The 20,657-nt window shown below is 41.8% G+C and overlaps 1 protein-coding gene across 1 annotated transcript in view; it reads left to right on the plus strand.

Annotated features, from left to right (window-relative positions):
* SORL1 (sortilin related receptor 1) overlaps nt 1–20,657 on the plus strand; it is a 179,197-nt gene that overhangs the window by 52,448 nt on the left and 106,092 nt on the right. Inside the window, exons 7-11 of the mRNA XM_050755570.1 lie at nt 7,377–7,478; nt 8,538–8,707; nt 14,906–15,098; nt 16,823–16,940; nt 17,153–17,226. Of these exons, the coding sequence (XP_050611527.1) occupies nt 7,377–7,478; nt 8,538–8,707; nt 14,906–15,098; nt 16,823–16,940; nt 17,153–17,226 (657 nt within the window). The remainder of the gene's footprint in view (nt 1–7,376; nt 7,479–8,537; nt 8,708–14,905; nt 15,099–16,822; nt 16,941–17,152; nt 17,227–20,657) is intronic.

Raw genomic sequence — 20,657 nt, forward strand, 5'->3', positions numbered from 1 at the left:
TCTTAAAGTATTTTCTAATGACTCTTGTGATTCCTTTTGACCCACTGATGATTTTTGAATGTGTTGTTTAATTTCAATATATTTGTGAATTTCCTTGTCTTTTTGGTTTCTCATTTTATTCCATTATGACCACAGAATGTACTTTATATGGTTTCATTTCTTTTAAAATGTATTGAGGCTTATTTTAATACTTAACATCTGTTATCCTTGAGAATGTGGCTGAACATGTGAAACGAAACATGTGCTTTGAGAAGAATGTGTATTCTGCTGTTGTCGGGTATTATGTTCTAGAAATGTTTATTAAATTTACCTGGTTGATGGTGATGTTCAGTTTATCTTTTTCCTTTTCTGCCTTGTTCTATATTGAAGATGGGAAAATCTTTAACTGTTGAAATCTCTAACTATTATCGTCTTGAATTATTTATTTCTCCCTTCAATTGTGGCAGTTTTCCCTCATGTGCTTTGGAGTTCTGTTGTTAGGTGCATGTATGTTTATGATTGTTAATTCTTCTAGATTGACACTTTTATCATTATTAAATGTCCTTCGTTGTCTCTAGTAACTATTTTTTGTCTTAAATTCTATTTTGACTATTATTATAGCTATTCTTCTTTTCTTCTGGGTACAGTTAACATGGTGTATTAGGCCATTTTCATGCTGCTAATAAAGACATACCCAACACTGGGCAATTTACAAAAAAGGTTTATAATCGACTTATAGTTCCACATGGCTGGGGAAGCCTCACAATCAGAGTGGAAAGCAAGCAGGAGCAAGTCATGTCTTACATGGATGGCAGCAGGCAAAGAGAGCTTGTGCAGGAAAACCCCTCATTTTAAAAGCCATCAGATCTCATGAGACTTACTCACTATCAGGAGAACAGTGATAATAACACTATCATGGAAAAGACCTGCCTCCATGATTCAATTACCACCCACCTGGTCCCTTCCACAACATGTGGGAATTCCAGATGAGATTTGGGTGGGGACACAGCCAAACCATATCACAGAGCATACCATTTTTTCATCCTGGTAGTTTCAATCTATTTGTATCTTTGAATCCTTGTAAAGAGCATATGGTTGTGTCAGGTCTTTTATGCATTCTTTTGATTTCTGCCTTTTGATTAGGGTGTTTAATTCACCTACATTTAATGTAATTACTAAAAGGTAGACTATATATCTGCTATTGCTGTTTGCTTTCTATATTCCTCATATATATATATATTTTTTGGTTCCTCTATTACTTCATTACTGCCTTGTTTTATATTAAATGCAGATTTTTCTAGGGTAACATTTAAATTCCCTTGTACCTTCTTTCACTAAATTTTTCCCAGGTGTTTTCTTAATCTGTGCTTTGGGGAGTATAATAAATACCTTAATTTATGAAATCTAGTTTGGATTAATAACAATGTAACTTCAGTAGTGTACAAAATCTTTGTCATTATATAGCTTTATTGTGTTGCTGCTTTTGTGCTATTATTGTCTCATCTTTATACTCGTAAAGCCCGTCAGTACAGTTTTAGTCTAATTGAGGACTCCTTATATAAGATGAGTCATTTTTCTTTTGCTGCCTTCCCAGTTTCTTTATCTTTGGCTTTCAGCAGTTTTACTATGGTGTGCCTGGGTATGGGTCTCTGAGTTTATCCTTTTAGGAATTCATTGAGCTTACTGGATTTATGTTTTTCATCAAATTTGGGGAGTTTTGGGCCATTATTTCTTCAAATATTCTTTCTCCTTTATTCTGTCATCTCATCAATGACTTCAGTAATTTGTATGTCAGGACACTTGATGGTGTTTACCGGTTCTTTTAGGCTCTGTTTATTTTTAATATATATATATTTTTTTTTGGTCAGACTAAGATATCACAATTGACATGTCTTAAAGTTCACTGCTTTTTTATTTTCCTGGTTCAAATCTGCTGTTGAACGCCTCTACTAAATTTTTCTTTTGATTTATTATACTTTTCAACTCCCAAATTTCTTTTTGCTTGTTTTTCTTTTTTAATTTTTTTATTTCTTTATTGATATTCTCTATTTGATGAGGCGTTGTTCTCATACTGTCCTTTCATACTTTATATATGATTTCTTTTAGTCCTTTGAACATATTTATGATAGCTTATTGAATTTTCTTTTTTTACTTAGTCTAATGTCTGAGCTTTTAAGGACAGTTTCTACTGACCACTCTTTTTGCCTGTGTATAGGCTATACTTTGCTGTTTCTTCGCTTGTCCTGTGATTTTTTTATTGAAAACCGGACATTTTAAATGGTGTGGCAGCTCCACACCACTGACACCCCCTCCTCAGGGTTTTGTGTTGTTGCTATTTGTTGTTGTTGCTGTTTTTGTTGTTGTTGGTTTTGTTGTTCAGGGAGTTTCCTATACTGCTCTCAAGTTTGTGTTCTTTATTGTTATTGCTACTGAAGTATCTCATAATTTAGCTTATTGGTCAGCTAATGATAAGACAGAGATTTTCTTAAACACTTTGAACCACTAAGTCCCTCAGCCTTTGCTAATGGCCTCTGGGTGTGTGTTTGGGTATACCTTCAATGCTTTGGCAGGGAGTTTACAACTCTGTCCTAGCCTTCACTTCCTGCTTATGTAGAGCTTCAAGATTAGCTGGAGGTAAGAGATTAGACCCTGTTAATTTCTTTCTTGAGCATACTCACAGCTCTTATGTGCTTGACTTTGTGGAGTCCCAGGAATATTCTAGAGCTTATTGAAGTCTCCTAAGGGCATCTTCTTCCCCAGTTTTTCCTTTTAAGCTTTTTAGTTAGCCTCTTTTCATTCCCAATTGGTAATACTGTCTTCAGCAGTTATGATGATAAGCATTTGCTAGTTTTTATTCACTGTTTTCAGTAAATACCTTGGCTGGCTATAAGGTTGTCTATATCATGAACCAAGTCAGGCTATATAAGGACAAGTGCTGATAATGCAGCTTTCCTGTGAGCCCCCAGACAGGTCAGGCTTTTTGGGAACTCCAGACCTATTCTGTCCTCTCCAGTGGCTGCTAGGCTGCTGTTTTTCACAGCTATTGTAGATGTGAGGCTGTGGGTTTCCAAGGCTACCACAGAGCTAGAGAGAGGGGGATGGGATTAGGGCAAATGAAAACATCACAAAGCTGGCTATTTTTGCCAAGATTCAGCCATTGTTCTTGAATAAATGTGCCTTGAATTTTTGCAACTCTTTATTTCATTTGCAGAATTGTGAAAAAGTTGATTTTGAAGATTTTTGTCAGTGTTTCTCTTGCTTTTATGGATGAGTATATTTTTAGAGTTCCTAGAAATGCTTCCAATTAATATTAACTTTGTAAACTTTATTATAGGCATTTTCCAACCTACACGAAAGAACAGTTAATGCTGACATGACCTCCCCATGTGCCCTCATTCAGCTTCAATATTACTTACCCACGTTTGCCAACCTCTCCTTAGCTATCTACTCACTCCTTTTTACCCCCTGGAATATCCCAGATGTCGGATTTTAGCTATGTTTTATTTATGATTTTTTTTTTTTTGTAAACAACATTAATGTGGATGAGGATGTTTTGCTGAAGCTTTGTTGCTACTTCAAGGGAGGATGTGACCCATGGCTCTGGTGCTTCTGAACTAGTGGCCCTGTGCTTCCGCATGCCCTGGGAGGGCTTAGTTCTTTACGCATTTTCTCTAGCTGAGCTGCCATGCAACTTTCAGTGGGATAGCTCATTGCAGTATCCTTTGGCCTTTACTTGATAAGAGTATCCTTTATTTAGTTCCTTTCTCCTCTTCTTGATCCTCCTCCATTTCTTTCTGCTCTTAACACAATCTCAAATATAAAGGGAAATTCAGGTTATTTGCATACCTAGATGGATTTATTTGTTTATTTATTTATTTTTTTCTGAGATGGAGTCTTTCTCTGTCGCCAGGCTAGAGTGCAGTGGCATGATCTCGGCTCACTGCAACCTCCGCCTCCCGGGTTCAGGTGATTCTCCTGTCTCAGCCTCCCGAGTAGCTGGGACTATAGGCATACTCCACTATGCCTAGCTAATTTTTGTATTTTTAGTAGAGACGGGGTTTCACCATATTGGCCAGGATGGTTTTGATCTCTTGACGTCGTGATCTGCCCACCTTGGCCTCCCAAAGTGCTGGGATTACAGGGGTGAGCCACTGTGCCTGGCCAAATTTATTTTTAATTATTAGAAATGAAAAAAAAAAAAAACAAAAAAAACTTCTTATAAATTCTCAGACTCTATAGGATTGACTTAGATTAAAACATTTAAATCATTCCTAGTAGTTGATGAAGGTATGTGTGTTTGTGGATGTGTTAGCTGGTACAGCTTTTCAGGAGGGCCATTTCATGATAGCTATCAAAAATACAAATTTTGACTTAAGAATTCTTCTCTAAGAATGCATCCTACCAACAGTATTGTGCAGTTCTGAAAAAGTGATAAATATATACGTGTGTGCGCGTGTGTGTGTTTAAGAAATGTTTTTGGAAATAACCCAAATGCCTACCAATAGCTGTTAAGTGGAAAGATGTCTAAGATACATTGCCAGTGATAAAATGTTAAATTGTGGGACAGTAAGATATACTGTTAATGGAAAAAGTTAAGTAATAAAACAGCATTTATATCATGATCCAAATTATATGTGAAAAATTAAATTGCCTGTGTCAGTTTAGAATTGTGTTAGGTTGCTGGTAATAGACTAGAAAGAAAAGTTGCTTAACCAAGTCAGGAGTTTAGTTTTCTCCCCCTCGCTGCCTGGAGGTAGGCTGTCTTGGGCTGGTATGTTGGTGTCCTGATGTTCTTGGGAACCCAGATATCTGTCTTAACGTTCTACCATCCTGACTAATGATTTCCATTCTCAAGATTACCTCGTGGTTCAAGACGTCCACACTAGCCTTCAAGTCCTTATTGCAGTTAGGAAGAATAAGGAAAGACAGCAAGTAGGACCTCTTCCCACCAATTCCATCTATTTAAGCAGCCTTCCTAGAAATCCAACACAAGACTTCTGTTTTTAATCTTATTGACTAGTACTTAATCACATGACTAGCCATAGCTGCAAAAATGGTGGAGAAGTGCAGTCATTTATCCTGGATGTTGTCAGGGTCCCAGTGCTCGGAAGGAAAGGGATAATGGGTGTTGAGGGTAGATGTAGCAGTGTCTGTCACTATGTAAGTATGCTTGTGTGTGGTGGCACAGTGTATTTCTGAAAGGATGCACAAGAGCTGTTAGCCACTGGGCACTCTGCAGGGTAGAGTGGGAGGAGGGATGTGGAGGTCAGAGCAGAGCTTCTGCATTTACCTTGTACTCATCTGTGCTGTTGGATGTTTTCCATGAGTATGATTTGCTTTTATAATAATAGAGATAAAAAACAAACCAACCCAAAACCTACGGTTTATTAAGAAAAATCTCAGAGCCTTACAATACATCTTACAATCACTAGTGTACCATAGCTTAATTGTTAATATATTTCTTGGTGGCAGTAAACCAATATAATAACTCTTTAAAAATGCATTAAGAATGAACCTGAATTGTCCAGGTTTAGGAATAATTCTCCAAGAAGGAAGTGGGATCAATGCATTTTGAGATTATTTTTGGTTCGATGATTGTAGTATTCTGTGATTTTTGCATTTATGAGGTAAGACTGACCTGTGAAATATATTCTTAATACTCAGGCCTTGCAGCAGCAATTGTTAAGTATTTTTAACTAATGATGAGCCTGGGTGTCATTGAGAAATCACTCTTTTTAAAGTTTTACTGACAGTTGGAAGTAGTAAAAAACAAAGCATAAAAATGTATATTTCATTGATATGTTCCTCTATATATTCACAAAAATGTGTGTATATAGGCTGACTGAAACTAATCATCTGACATAGTCATAACATTTTATCAGCTTAATGAGGGCTTTTGGAATTTATATATAACAATTTTGCTGGGAATTGTTTTCTCATTCAGTTAATATGCTTTTACGTTTTTAATAGATCCATCATTTCCTACAGCCCCATGTTTAGTACAGCTATTAATATGGTTTTCAGGTTTCCATTTTGGTGGGCAGTCTTTTGTACCTCTTTACCTGATTTCTTGAAAACAAACTACTTTTAACCATTTGTTCAGTGGTAGTTTGAATGTCTGCTGCTCAAATGGATTAAAAGTAACTTTGTCTTTATCAACTGGGTCCTCACAGTATTTATAGGGCATGTGTGAGCACAGGGTACTGAGTTGTTATATTACAGATAAAATAAATGGGTATGTTCCTTACTCTTTAGGAAGTTAATATCTATAATAAACAGCAACCTAGTCAAGGATAAGTGAAGCCAAAGTAACCCCTCTGGCTGGGAATCCCAACATCTCAATAAGTTTAATAGTCATTTGTACGATTATGTCCACATGAGGGTGTGCCTCCCTGTGTCTTTCCTGACAGATATGCAACATTTGCCTTCAGTTTCTGGCCGTGTTCTTTTAGAGCTGGAAGAAACCACACAGAGTCTCTGTAACAGTTCTTATCTTTTTTGGAATTGTGGACTTTCTTGAGAATCTGATAAAACGTATGGAGCCTCCATAGCAAAATAAATAAGTGTATATAAAAAATTTGCATATGTGTTTACAGGGTTGCTGGACCATTTAAACCCATCTATAGGGAAGTCTGGATCCAAATAAGCTTCTCCTTTTGTAGATGAATAAACTGAAAGCTAGAGAGATTTTTGTCATTTTTTCAGTTGGTAGAGCTAGCTCTTAATCTGATGCTTTTATACACATTTCCAAGATTCTTGCTGTGACTTAAAAGTCTCTAAAATGCAATGTGATGTGGTCAACATCATGTTGAATACTCTACCAATGAATATATATTCTAGCAAAAGACCTTCCTCAATGAGATTATTCAGAGATGGAAAACCAGAATCAATGAATATTCTCTCAAGTCTTGGTGCAAATTAAAGCCTTGTGACTGCAGCATCCTTGTAATCTAAAAATAGGAGTAGAAAGAAGAAAAGAACATGTTTTGTGTGCATGGTGTGTGGCTGATCTCACCCTTTAGTGGTTTGGGGGCTGTAGGCTCCTCCCTGCCTGTTTCTTCAGCCTCATCACACAATCCTCTTTCTATCTCTTACTCTACTGAAGTGTTGGCAGCCTCCAACAACCTCCTCTAGTCCAAGTTCTACCATCATACCATTTCCTTCCTTATCCACGGAGTATCTAGTGTCTGTTGCAAACCAGGTATCTAAGATGAAGCAGTACAACCCAAGCTGCCCAGTGATGGCAGACGCTGCAAAAATATGAATTTGCAATCAGTCTCTATTTTGTGTTTCCAGTAGAACTGGAAGAATCTGGTTCTTCTATTTTTATTTTTGCTGCTTTTGAATGACTGTAATGTGGCACCATTAATTTTTTTTTTTCTCCTCTTCCTTGGCAGCATCTCTTGGGCAGTCAACAGCAGTCTTCTGTCCAGCTCTGGGTCTCCTTTGGCCGGAAGCCCATGCGAGCAGCCCAGTTTGTCACAAGACATCCTATTAATGTGAGTGGGGTCTGCTTGAGGTTGGGGAGAAGTGTCACTGTCTTTACGCAGAGGTCAGAGGAAGGGTGTTGCAGGGATGGCCTGCTGGAGTGGATATTTTATGGAGCCTCCCTGAAGTCACTTTCCAGAGAGGTCTCTAGAGAGAGCAGTTTCACTTTGGCCATTGTGGTCTGTGTTTCCCACTTCACTGAAGCAGAGCTGAAGGAGGGTCTTAGTTTGCTTTAAGTGCAGCAGCACTGGCAGAGAGAGGTTGGAGCCAGAGTCAGTGCCATCTGAGCAACGTGCCAGTACTGAAGCAATGGGAAGTTTGTGCATGATAGGAATTTTTTTTATTGAGTACCTGCTGTATTGCTTGCAAGGGGTGAGTTCCAACAGGGGATAGGATTTGGGTCCCACCTTTTAGAAACAGGTTGGAGAGACTATGAACTGAGCAGCAGCAGAAGCCACACGTAAGCAAGTGCTTACATATGCAGCTTTATAACATGAAGATGGATAGGAAAGAGCTGCATGGGATGGGGTCATTAGAGGAGTTGCCACAGAGAGGAGGTCACAGGGAAACGTCTTGACACTGGCAGTTGGCTTGATGAAAGGTAAGCAGCTCACTGACTTACCTTCCACCCAACGAATGGGATCATATGGAGAACCGTCTTGCCAGTTCTCTGCTAGTTTCTATGGATTCTGCCTTCCTTTGGTCACCTTAGGGAAAATAAAGCGAAATGCATTAATCCATATTGTACTTTGCACGAATGAAAGGTCTCATGGGAAAATGAGGGAGACATTATTAACAGAAAGAGGTTTGTAGGTCATTTGTGCAGTGCAGTGGCCCGTTATTTTGTGCCCCGTTTGCCAGTAAGGGGCCCGCTAAGCTGCAGATCCGCCTCAGGTTCTCCAAAGGGAAAGTCGCCAAAGCTTCTTTGCCAAGGTTAGGGAGCTTCCTGTGGGCTTTAGGCACACATTCGTCACTAGGACATTTGAAAGTCATTGCTTCCGTGTGTATAGAAAAAGCCCACAGGGCACATTTGTTTTTTGACATATCTTTTTTGACTTCTGATTCCAAAGGAATATTACATCGCAGATGCCTCCGAGGACCAGGTGTTTGTGTGTGTCAGCCACAGTAACAACCGTACCAATTTATACATCTCAGAGGCAGAGGGGCTGAAGTTCTCCCTGTCCTTGGAGAACGTGCTCTATTACAGCCCAGGAGGGGCCGGCAGTGACACCTTGGTGAGGTAAGGAGACTGTGAGTCCTTCTGCCTTCTTAGGCCAACACAACCATTAGCTTCTCTCTGGTTCAGTGGTTTGCAGCATTAGCTGCACATATGGATTCACCCGGGAAGTTTTAGAAATCCAATGTCTGGCTCACGTGCCCGGGGATCACCGTGGGATGGGTTTGGGGTGTGGCCAGGTTATGAGGATTTTAAGAAGCACCCTAGGTGATTCTTCTGTGCAGCCAAGTCTGGAAACTACAGCTCTAGGTAACATTTAGGGTCAGAGCTACTGTGTTAATCAATCCCTTGAGCTCCTTTTGCTCAGTGTTCTGGTTTTGTGGTTTCTGAGCATTGAAAAACAGCACTTGGAAAATATCAAGTCAGTGAGAGCTGGCATATGCGGCCAGTGGATCAGGTTAATTGATGTCATTACTCTTTTTTTTTTTTTTTTTTAAGAGATAATTGCAGTGTTTTGTAAGGAAAGGCGCCAACGTCATTGATCTTTTATCTGTAAATCATGTGTTTAGAGCTGTTTTGCAGTCCAGCAGTGAGCAATATATGAGCACCACACCCATCAAGGGGTGGTGGAGGACTTGGGGTTTGGGAGGGATGAATTGGTTCTTAAGATCCTTTCAGGACCATTTATTCTGATTTGTCGTTTGACAACCAGACTTGGGTGACCTGTGTGGCTGTGGTTAGAGTCCCCTCTGCTCTTGGAAAGAGCCTCCTGCATGAAGCTGACTGGTCTGGGATGGAGTCTGGCTCTCCAGCCATGACAGCCAGGTCTGAGGGCATGCCTTTGTGCCCACTGTTTCTGGGCAATTCATTCCATTGTCAGTTTATTCACAATTATGCTGCTGCTCTCTGCCAGAGCGATCTAGGTATAGCCACAAAATAATGTATGAAGCAATAAAATATCAGAACAAAGTCCCTCTTCCATGGAGTTTGTATTCTAGTTGGGGAAGATAGAACATAAGCAAGTATGTGATCTGCCTGCTAACATGTTGAAAAGAAAAATAAAGCAAGATCAGGGGACGGGGGTTTGCAAGGGTGTTCTTTTATTCTACTGGCTGCTTCAGGAGGGGGACATTTAAGCAGGTGCCTGAATTACATGAGGGAAGGAACCAGGCAGAACCCTGGGCGAGTAGCACTGCAAGCAGGGCAGACAGGAAGCACAGTGACTCTGAGGCTGGACTGCACTGGTGTTTTAGGAGCAGGGAGGAGGCCAGAGTGGCTGGAAGGGCTGAAGAGAGGGAGAGAGAAGGAAGAAACAGTACCTAAGAGAGCAGGGCTCAGATCCTATAGGGCCTTCAGGGGCTTGTGAAGAGCTTTGTTTTTTTCTTTTTGGTTGTTGTTTTTTTGTTTGTTTGTTTTTGAGATGTAGTCTCGCTCTGTCGCCCAGGCTGGAATGCAGTGGCGTGATTTTGGGTCACTGCAGCCTCCGCTTCCTGGGTTCAAGTGATTCTCTTGCCTCAGCCTCAAAAGTAGCTGGGATTACAGGCGTGTGCCACCAGGCCAGGCTAATTTTTATATTTTTAGTAGAGACAGTACCATGTTGGCCAGGCTGATCTCAAACTCCTAACCTCAAGTGATCTGTCTGCCTCGGACTCCCAAAGTGCTGGGATTACAGGTATGAGCCACCACACTCAATCCTGTTTTTTCCTTCTAAATGAGATGGAAGGTTTAGACCGGGAGATGGACATGATCTGATTTAACCTTTTCTTTTTTTTCCATTAAAAAATTGTGAATTGCATTATGTAATGAAAAGAATGTAAAACATAAATGAATAGTGTTATAAATAATTATAAGTGAGCCCTCATGTGGCTTATCTTTTACAGAAGTTATCCTCAATGCTGTGTGGGAATTTGACTACTGTAGGGGACAAAGGCGGGAACAGGAAGACTAGTTGTGAAAGGATTGCAGAGATACAGGCCAGTAGGGATGGATGTTGGCTGGACCCAGGGTGGTGGCACTAGAGATGCTCGAAATGGTCAGACCCTAAATATATTTTTAAAGTAGAGCCAATGGGATTTGTTGATGGATGGGAACGAGGGGTGTGAAAGAAGGAGGAGCCGGGGACTGCTGCTGCTTCACCTGAGCTGCCTGTAAAGAGACGGCCACACAGGGAGTCAGGGAGATCTGGGGCAGGGGCAGTATTAGGGGGAGACCACGAACTTGGTTTGGGACTTACCTGGTTGGAGAGGCCTATTGGATATCCACGTGCCCAGCTTTCTACCTGATCTCTGATGGTGCTTTTCCACTTCCTGTTTCTTCTCTTTTGGAGGCGCTGTCATCTTTTATTCCTTTCCTGCCCTGACACAGACTCATGGATTAATTATTATTTAATGTGTTATAAACCATTCCTGCCATGATTCGTTTTGATGCTCAGCTTGTCCTGGTTTGGTCAGTGGCAGATCCTACCTCCTTCAGGCTGGTTCTTGTCGTTTTTTATTGAAAAAATTATTTATTGACTGGGTGTGGTGGCTCATGCCTGTAATCCCAGCACTTTGGGAGGCCAAGGTGGGTGGATCAGGAGGTCAGGAGATCGAGGCCATCTTGGCTAACATGGTGAAATCCCATCTCTACTAAATATGCAAAAATTAGCCGGGTGTGGTGGCGTGTGCCTGTAGTCCCAGCTACTCGGGAGGCTGAAGCAGGAGAAATGCTTGAATCTGGGAGGCAGAGGATTCTGTGAGCCAAGATCGCGCTACTGCACTCCAGCCTGGGCGACAGAGCGAGACTCTGTCTCCAAAAAATACATATTATTTATTGAGGTGAAATGTATATAACATCAGCTTAATCATTTTAAAGTAGGCAATTCGGTGGCATTCGATACATTTACAATCTTGCGCCACTGCCGCCTCTGTTTAATTTCATGGGCTTCTCATTTCTCCAAAAGAAAACCCCATGCCCATTAAGTCGCTTCTCTCCACTATCCCCTTCTCCCAGCCCCTGGCAGCTGTCAGTCTGATTTCTGTCTCTGTGGATTTTTCCCTATTTTACAGGGTGTTTCATATAAATGGAATCATACAATAATATGTGACCTTCTGTGTCTGGCTTCTTTCACTTAGCATAATGTTTTCAGGGTTCATCCATGGGTACCATAGATCAGTGCCTCATTCATTTTAATGGTGAATAATAGTCTCCTTTTTTAAATAATTAAAATAGTGAATCACTGTCCCTCAGACCTCTCACTGACGCTTTAATCTTTCTTTTTTCACCATTAAAAGCCCCTGGTTATGAAATGGAAAAGTCACAGCTTGCTAAATATTTTCTTGTCTTCCGCATGTGTCAGATATTCAGGGTGAATGTTTCATGCTGGGACAGAGTATGAGCCAGAAGCCAGAGCGATGGCCCTTTGCAGAGTTATGAAGGCCTCCCCTCCTTGCCTGAGCGCACAGTCCAGTGAAGAAACTGGAAATAGATTCACGTCAAGAGTCATAGACCAACGTCCTACTCGGTTTTCTCATTCTTCTCAGATTTTATCTGAGGACTAGAGAGGTTCCGTTGTACTCAGCTGAGTGACATTTTGTCATCTGCATCTCGATCTCAGCCGGATGAAATGGGATAAAGGTGAATTAGCACATCACGTGGGCAGGCTGGTTTAGAGTAAACTGGTGTGTGAAATGAGCAAGTCTTTGAACTGAATAGGAAAGGATGGTGTGTGGGAACTGCTTCTGATTTACTTAGAGAAATGGAGAAAGAGCTCTTTCTGGGGAATGACCCTGGCCCTGGTGGGATGTGCCAGGTGGGAGTCTCATGGAAAGGACTAGCTAGATGTTGGATGCTTTGGAGGAACTAATGTGCTGAGGAGATGTCAGGCCCGCGGGTCACCTTAGGGAGGGGCACGGGCCCAGTTGGTGGGGGTGTTGTCAGGGTGTGGATTCTGCACTGAGCGGGGCTGTAGGAGACCTGGTGAGCTTCCTGGTAAGCCTTGGCCCTGGGTACTCCGGGAAGAAGGGGAGAAGTGCCTGGGGGAGGGCCAGTGAGGATAAAATGGGAGAAAGTGGACTCTCAGAGAAAGTGCTTAGGGTGGGGCAAATTGTTGTAGGGCAGGTCAAGTGGGGGAAAGAAAAGGATGAGCTGGGACTCCTGGTGGAGGAGCATGTGAGATACAGGAAGACAGGCTTCTGCCTAGAAGTAAAAGATAAAACTCCCGGAATCCGACTCGGGAAAGAAACAGGGCTCATCTAAATGAGAGAAACTCAGACCTCCCAGATATGTAGAAGAAGCCCATAACTGGTGGGGTGACAGTTTATGATGATAACCCCCAGAGAGGTAGAGCAGAGGTCAACAGAGAAGGAGGGAGAGACCTTCAGCTGGTTCCTAAGAAGCCCCTGAAAAAGAACTGAACTAGGCCTAAGGAAACCGCATGTCAGAGAATTTGGTCTCAGCTCCAGCATTTCATTCAGCGTTGTGCTCAGTCCCTCAGCCTGAAGCAGCTTTGGTGGGGCTCCTAGTGTTCCTTTTCCTGCCTCAGAGGTTGTCTTTTGGGTCTTTCTGTCTGATGTGGCAGGGCAGTCCTCCAGCTGAAGAGATTGTGTGGAGACGGATGACGGAGGGCAGCGTTTCTCTGCTTTATTGTGTAGCCAGTGGCTCAGAACCCCTGAAATAAAGGGCAAGCTTCCAGTCTTTTTTCTTTTTCTTTTGTTTTGAGATGGAGTCTTGCTCTGTCACCCAGGCTGGAGTGCAGTGGCACGATCTTGGCTCACTGCAACCTGTGCCTCCTGGGTTCAAGCTGTTCTCCTGCCTCAGCCTCCCAAGTAGCTGGGACTACAGGCATGTGCCACCACACCCAGCTAATTTTTGTATTTTCAATAGAGGCAGGGTTTCACTATGTTGGCCAGGATGGTCTCGATCCCTCGACCTTGTGATCCCCCCATCCTCGGCCTCCCAAAGTGCTGGGATTACAGACGTGAGCCACCTCACTCAGTTAAGCTTCCAGTCTTAACAGTCACGTAAGAACCCTGGTTACAATTTCTCAGAAATCCGCTCTATTTGTAATGCTTGTATCATTTTAGCACAAAACCACTTTCCTGTGGCATTAGGGTATCAGCATAGTAGATAAAGCCTGGGAAGGCCGTATTCTCTTCAGAATATGACCCCAAGCTTTCTAGATCCATCCTTGCTGTATGTACAGTTTCTTCAGGAAGGAGTCGACAGGTTCTGCTGAGCTTCCTGACAGAAGACCTTGTGGGCTTCTATCTGATCAGAGTGTTGGATAATTAGATTGTAAGTACCTGGAGAGAGGCTGTGTAACCCTGAGCTGTGTTCCTACAGATTGGGTTGAATTTTAAGCCTCAGCACTGTTATTAGTGTCTTGTAGGTCTGACTTAATGATTTCTGTTGTTGAAGGCTCGCTGGAGGATTTGGAGTCAATTTCGATAGTGATGTAATAGATGTGACTCTTACGTCAACTTTTGTATGTTATATTCATCATTCTAACCCCCCTGTTAGGAATTGTTGATCAGATAAGCCTTTTGGCCCTAAAAGTTGAAAAGAAACAATTTTTTAAAATAGCAAATTACCAGGCTGGGCATGGTGGCTCACGCCTGTAATCCCAGCACTTTGGGAGGCCGAGGCAGGTGGATCACTTGAGCTAAAGAGTTCGAGACCAGCCTCGGCAACATGGCGAAACCCCATCTCTAGCAAAAAGTTAAAAAATTAGCTGGGCGTAGTGGCACACACCTGTAGTCCCAGGTACTTGGGAGGCTAAGGTAGGAGGATCATTGAGGATCATCTGAGTCTGGGAGGTCGAGGCTGCAGTGAACCGTGATCGTACCACTGCACTCCTGCCTGGGCAGCAGTAAGACCCTGTCTCCAAAAAAAAAGGAATGAAGTACTAACAATGTGCTATAACGTGGATGAACCTTGAAAGCATTATGCTAAGTGAAAGTAACCAGATACAAAAGACCGCATATTGTAGATTCCATTTATATAAAATATCCAGATAGGCCAATTCATAAACCCATGGAGCAGATGAGTGGTTTCCAGGGCTTGGGAAGGGAAGAGGAAATGGAGAGTGACTGCCAGTGGGTATGAGGTTTCCTTTTGGAATGATGAAATGTTCTGGAACTAGATAGTAATGATAGTTGCCCACCTTTGTGAATGTGCTTAATGCCACAAAATTGTATACTTTTAAATGGTCAAGGTTTATGTTATTTATAATAACAAGCAAATACCAATTCAGGTTCATAGCTGTTTATTTTCATATTGTAGGTATTTTGCAAATGAGCCATTTGCTGACTTCCACCGAGTGGAAGGATTGCAAGGAGTCTACATTGCTACTCTGATTAATGGTTCTATGAATGAGGAGAACATGAGATCGGTCATCACCTTTGACAAAGGGGGAACCTGGGAATTTCTTCAGGCTCCAGCCTTCACGGGATATGGAGAGAAAATCAATTGTGAGGTATTGATGTTTTAATCTTGTTTTGCTTTTTGATATAAGGGAAAGAGCCCTACTCTGTGGTAGTTTCCTATGTCTAGTATTAATTGAAAAAATACAGTATCACATAGGATTCTATTAATATCACATGGAGCAGACTTTTATCTGTGTTGCTACATTTGGAGTTCCCAAACTCTGCTCCAAGGTCTCACTACCACTTCTGGGCAGAAGCAACTCAGGAAAAAAAAAAAAAAAAAAAAGTAGTATTCACTTTTAGTACTACTTGTTTAGTTAGACCATTACTTGGTCTTTTGAATTTTTGAGTTTTGTTTGTCCATGGTGGGCTATGTGGACACTCCCCTGTATGATATATCTGTGGCCCTTGGGAACATTTCTTTGAATTTACTTCTTGGTTTTTCTTCTCTATTTAGCAATGGGTCTTGGCTTACCACATCAAATCTAATTTTGGAAAGAGGCAGCCTATAAATAGATATAGACAAATATCTGGGTGCTTCCTCCTCCCTTAGTAGTGTCTTCTACAGCATCTTGGTGAGATCCTGGGGTGGTTGGAACTTGGGTGTTTTTGAGTGTGCTACGGGGGTCAGGCTTTAGTTAAATTGAATTAATGGTATCACTCAAATTCAGCTTTTTGTTTCCCTGACTGAGCAGTTTATTTATGAACTACAGGACAGTTCATCAGCTTTCAGTTTCTTCTTCTCAGTTTAGGTGGTGGAAGGAATGCATAGGAAATGGATAAGTCTGATTACCTGAGGATAACAGGAACTTTTCAATGAATAGACTTCCTTGCAGGCAGAAAAGCATGAGTCACAAAGAGGAGTGAGCAAATAAATATTTCTTTGACACCCAGCCTAATTTGTTCCAGTTTTCATTGGTCAAACTGAGACTCTAGCCAGACAGATACTTGTTAGAGATCCTTTTGTGACAAAAATAAGTAGCAAATAATCCAGCAAACCTTGCTACCATTTTTACCTGACTATAACCACATAAGCACATAGTTCTCCTGTGCAGAACCCTGGCCACATCTAAGTAACACTGAACAAGCTCTTCTGACCAGGAGAACTGAGTGTGACCATATGGCAAAAGGCGTTGTCCTGATTGCTTGCAGAGCTACTAAAATCTGGACATGAGTGATGGAAGCCAGACTGAATCACTTGAAGCCTTGCCCTGTATATGTACACCTTTGTGCAAATGTAAAATACATGGCAAAAAATTTAATGCCTGTCCTTTGGTTTTTATATCGCATTGATACTGTACATCAGGGGAGCTTATCCATGAGACTTATGACCTCTGATTCTTGGTCTTTCTTATGACAGAATTGCTGGAATCTTATTTAAAATACATCTCTGACTTAGAAAGTGTATATGACAAAATCATTTCATTTCTCTTTAGTTCTGAGTCACTTGAGAGGATCTCTGAGTGATAGGATGAGATGATGACTTTCCCATCTACTCGAGATGACACTGATTTCTAATTGTTATTCCCTGAGAGTCTCAGAAGGCCTTTCTAAGTTGTGATTGTTCTCTTCTTCCATGGGACATTTATGTGGGTCCAGATGATCCTCTCTGTCTGGGGGGTGTGGGGACAGCTGGGCTGTGAGTCTGGTTTCCTCTGGGCCAGGCCTCCTTGCCCCGTGTCAGCTGCAGTGCCTTCACACAGGCCACAGGGTTTACAGGGAGCGCTAGGCATGGTATTACGTGCTGACACTGCCTGAAACGTTGGTTGTATAGCTTTCCCAGGGCTGTTCCCTTCATCTGGCTCAGCGCCTCAGTCAGCTCCTCAGCCTCCAGCTCCGGAGAATGCCCATCCTGTCCAAGGAGTCGGCTCCGGGCCTCATCATCGCCACTGGTAAGTGTGCCTTGCCTGTTCTCACAAGGGGTTCGGCTGTCTGGTGATACGCAGCCAGATGCAGAGTGATCACCCACCTCTCCAGCAGTAACCACTCTTTGTGGTTTGAAGGCATTCTTAGTTGCTAGATACTACTCAGAATTTCTGGCTGGGCAAGGTGATTATCTGACATACTCTTGAAATTAAAAATAATTATTTCTCTTGCATTTTAGGTTCGGTGGGAAAGAACTTGGCTAGCAAGACAAACGTGTACATCTCTAGCAGCGCTGGAGCCAGGTGGCGAGAGGTCAGCCCCCTCCCCCAATCCCCTCCCCTCCACCCTGGTTCCCGTTTGTGTGAGAATGCAGACTGTGCCTTGGCATATCAGGGACACATATGGTCCATGGCAGAGACCAATAATGCCAGAAATGACTATAAAGACAGGTACCTGAAGTCACTGATTTGTATCCACAGTTACTTTAAATTAAAAACAGACCTTTGCAAATGTGTGAATTTTACTAAACGTTCTAAGATTATGAGTTCTATGAGGGCAAAGACAGTATCTGTTTTACTGACTTCTTTATCCTGAGGACCTAAGAGTGCCTGGCATGGAGTGGGGGCTCAGGGCATATATGCTGCATGTATCAGCAAATTACAACGTAGTGGTATCAGCCCTGAAACCGGCTATTATTATTATTTTGTATATTATTGACATTGAAATGAAGCCAGTCCTTGCTGGGCTGTGTTGTGTGGGCACTTTCATCTCATTCTGTGCTATGGAAGTAGACTCTGTTTTTGCCTTAAGGTTGTATAACTAGTATCGATCCTGATTATACCAATTCCTATGGCGGGGCTAGTTCTCTAGTTCCAAAATGCTAATTCATCTTCATCTTTGGGCATTAGAGAATTTCTAAACTTGTTAAAAAAAAAAAAAAAAAAGGTTGTTTCCAGCCTCCCATCATTGATTAAGGCCAAGGACGTGTGTTTGGTCTCGTTCTGTGGGGGTTGCTTTCAGGGGTGACCCTCTAATTATGCCGGGAGCCACTAGGGTGAAACCCAGTAGATCCCTTGACAGGATGAGCACGTTGTCTTTGAGCAGCCATGCAGGCTGGGCAGCCTAAGCAGCATGTCAGGAGTGATGTGGAGTCCTCAGAAGAGCTAGCAGACATAGTTCCCATCCACGTGGTGCTTTACTGGGAATGCACCGTGCTCACCTTGATATTTGAATAGGTAATATGTAAAGCAGTAATAAAAATACCAACATTCATTTGGCACCTCGCAGTTCACAGAGGCCTGTCACAAGCCTTCTCTCACTGTGGCAGGGCTTACCATCCCTCCCGAGGAGAGAGATGAGGCTCAGACACTGTGTACTGTATGTGGCAAACACAAATATGTGTTCAGATGAGGCAGGTTGTTAGGGCCATTGTGGTCAGAGTGCAGACAGTTTGAAGGAGAATTTTCGGGTTGTCCTTGTCCAGCTCCCAAGGGAAGATTAAGCAGCTGCCTTCCCCTTTCGTGGAGCTGGACGCTCCCTTTGAAATGGGGTATCCTCTTCTCTGCGAATAGGCCTGTGGTTTGTTTGTGCCTTCTGCTGTTGGTGTAATCTGGGATTTGCACATCTGCAAGTGATTTCCTTCTGGGTAGAAAGCAGTGTCTTGTTCCTCCTCCAGTGAAGTGGTATCGTCTGGCGATTACTGGGGCAGCTGTCAGTGCCGCCCTCCACACACGCCTTGTGCCTGCCAAGAAGCAGCCAGTGCATAAGAGACCTTATTTTGGGACATAGCAGAAAACTAACTGGGGGATGAAAAGATTGTGAGTTTATCTGTGTGAGTGGGCATCTGAGTCCCCATGGGCAGCCTTCACTTTAGAGGGGCAATCTGGGCTGTGTGCGGGAGCAGGTGGTGGCAGAGGAAGAGGCTGTAGTGGACAGAATGCTGCCTGGAGCACTGCTGATCGTAATTCTGGTTTTCTTTTCCTCCTAATTAGTTGTGCAAATTCTCTGATCCTCGGAATTCCTTTTTTTGTGCTTTTTCCTTTTTAAAATAATTTTTATTTCTTTTATTTTTAGCTTTTTTCTTTATCAACTTCATTGAAGCAGATGAAGGTACAGTACACGGCACATAGTTAAAGTGTACGGTGTGATCAGAATTAATTATGGTCACCACAATTAAGAAAACAAACATTTCCATCTGCAAATTCTCTGATCCTCAGAATCCCTTTTTTGTGCTTTTTTCTTTTTAAAATAATTTTTATTTCTTTTATTTTTAGCTTTTTTCTTTAACAACTTTACTGAAGCAGATAAGGGGATGGTACACTGCATGTATTTAAAGTGTACAGTTTGATCAGAATTATGGTCACCACAGTTAAGATAACAAACATTTCCATCACCCTCCCCGAGGTATCTTTGTGCCCCTCAGCAATCCGTCCCACTCTCTACTCTTGTCCTTGTCTGCTTCTGTTGTTCATTGGCATTTGCTAGCATGGGTTATTCATTGACATTTTCTAGAATTTTGTTAAGTGGACCCACACAGTATATACTCTTTTTGCCTGGCTTCTGTCACACATCACAATGATTTTGATTTTCATCCAAGTTGTTTCGTGTATCAGTTGTTCTTTCCTTTGCTAGTCGTATCCCATTGTAGGGATATATCATAATTTCTTTATTCGTTCATCTGTTGATGAACATTCCAGCTTTGCTGATTACAAATATAGCTGTTATGAACATTCATGTGCATATTTTCTTCATTTCTCTAGGGTGAATACTTAGGAATGGAATAGCTGGGCAGCATGGTGGGTGTATATTTAACTTTTTAAAGAACTGCCAAATTATTGTCCCTTTTACATTTCCACCAAACAGTATGTGAGAATTTTAATCGCTTCACATCTTTGCCAACACTTGGTATGATTAGTCTTTTTAATTTTAGACATTTTAATAAGCATGTGATAATATGTAGTTGTAATTGGCATTTGCATGATCATTAATGATTCTTTTCATGCGCTCATTGGCCATTTTAAAATATGGTTGTGAAGTATCTGCCCAAACCTTTTGCTTTTTTGAAAAAATTGGGTTGGTCCAGCACAGTGGCTCTGCCTATAATCCCAGCACTTTGGAAGGCTGAGGTAAGAGGACTGCTGGAGCCATGGGCAACATAGGGAGAGCTCGTCTTTACAAAAAATAAAAATATCCAGGTATGGTTGTGCATGCCTATAGTCCCAGCTACTCAGGAGGCTGAGATCAGAGGGTCACATGAGCCCTGGTGGTTGAAGATGTAGTGAGCTGTAATTGTGCTGCATTCCAGCCTGGGTGGCAATGGAATGAGAGCCTGTCTCAATAAACATACAAATAAATTTTAAAAACTAATTTTAATAATTGAGTTGTCTATCTTCTTTGAGTTGTAGGAGTGTTTTAAAAAATAGGTTTTGGATTCAAGTCTTTTGTATGATGGTAAATACTCATTTTTTCCATATGGAGATCTAATTGATTTAGCACCATTTGTTGAAAACACTTCTCTCTCCCCCATTGAATTGCCTTGGTACCTGTTTGAAAATCAATTGGCCATATGTAGGCCAATTTTAGGCCAACTGGGTCTATTTCAGGACTTTATTCTGTTCCATTAATCTGTCTCTCTTTTTACTAATACTAAATTATCTTAATTTCCAAAGCCTTATAGTAAATGTTGAGATCAGGTAGGGTAAGTTTTTCAACTTTGATCATTTTACAAATCATTTTCGTTATTG

The sequence above is a fragment of the Macaca thibetana genome, chromosome 14, assembly GCF_024542745.1.
Source record: "Macaca thibetana thibetana isolate TM-01 chromosome 14, ASM2454274v1, whole genome shotgun sequence".
In the NCBI taxonomy this organism is placed as follows: Eukaryota; Metazoa; Chordata; class Mammalia; order Primates; family Cercopithecidae; genus Macaca; species Macaca thibetana.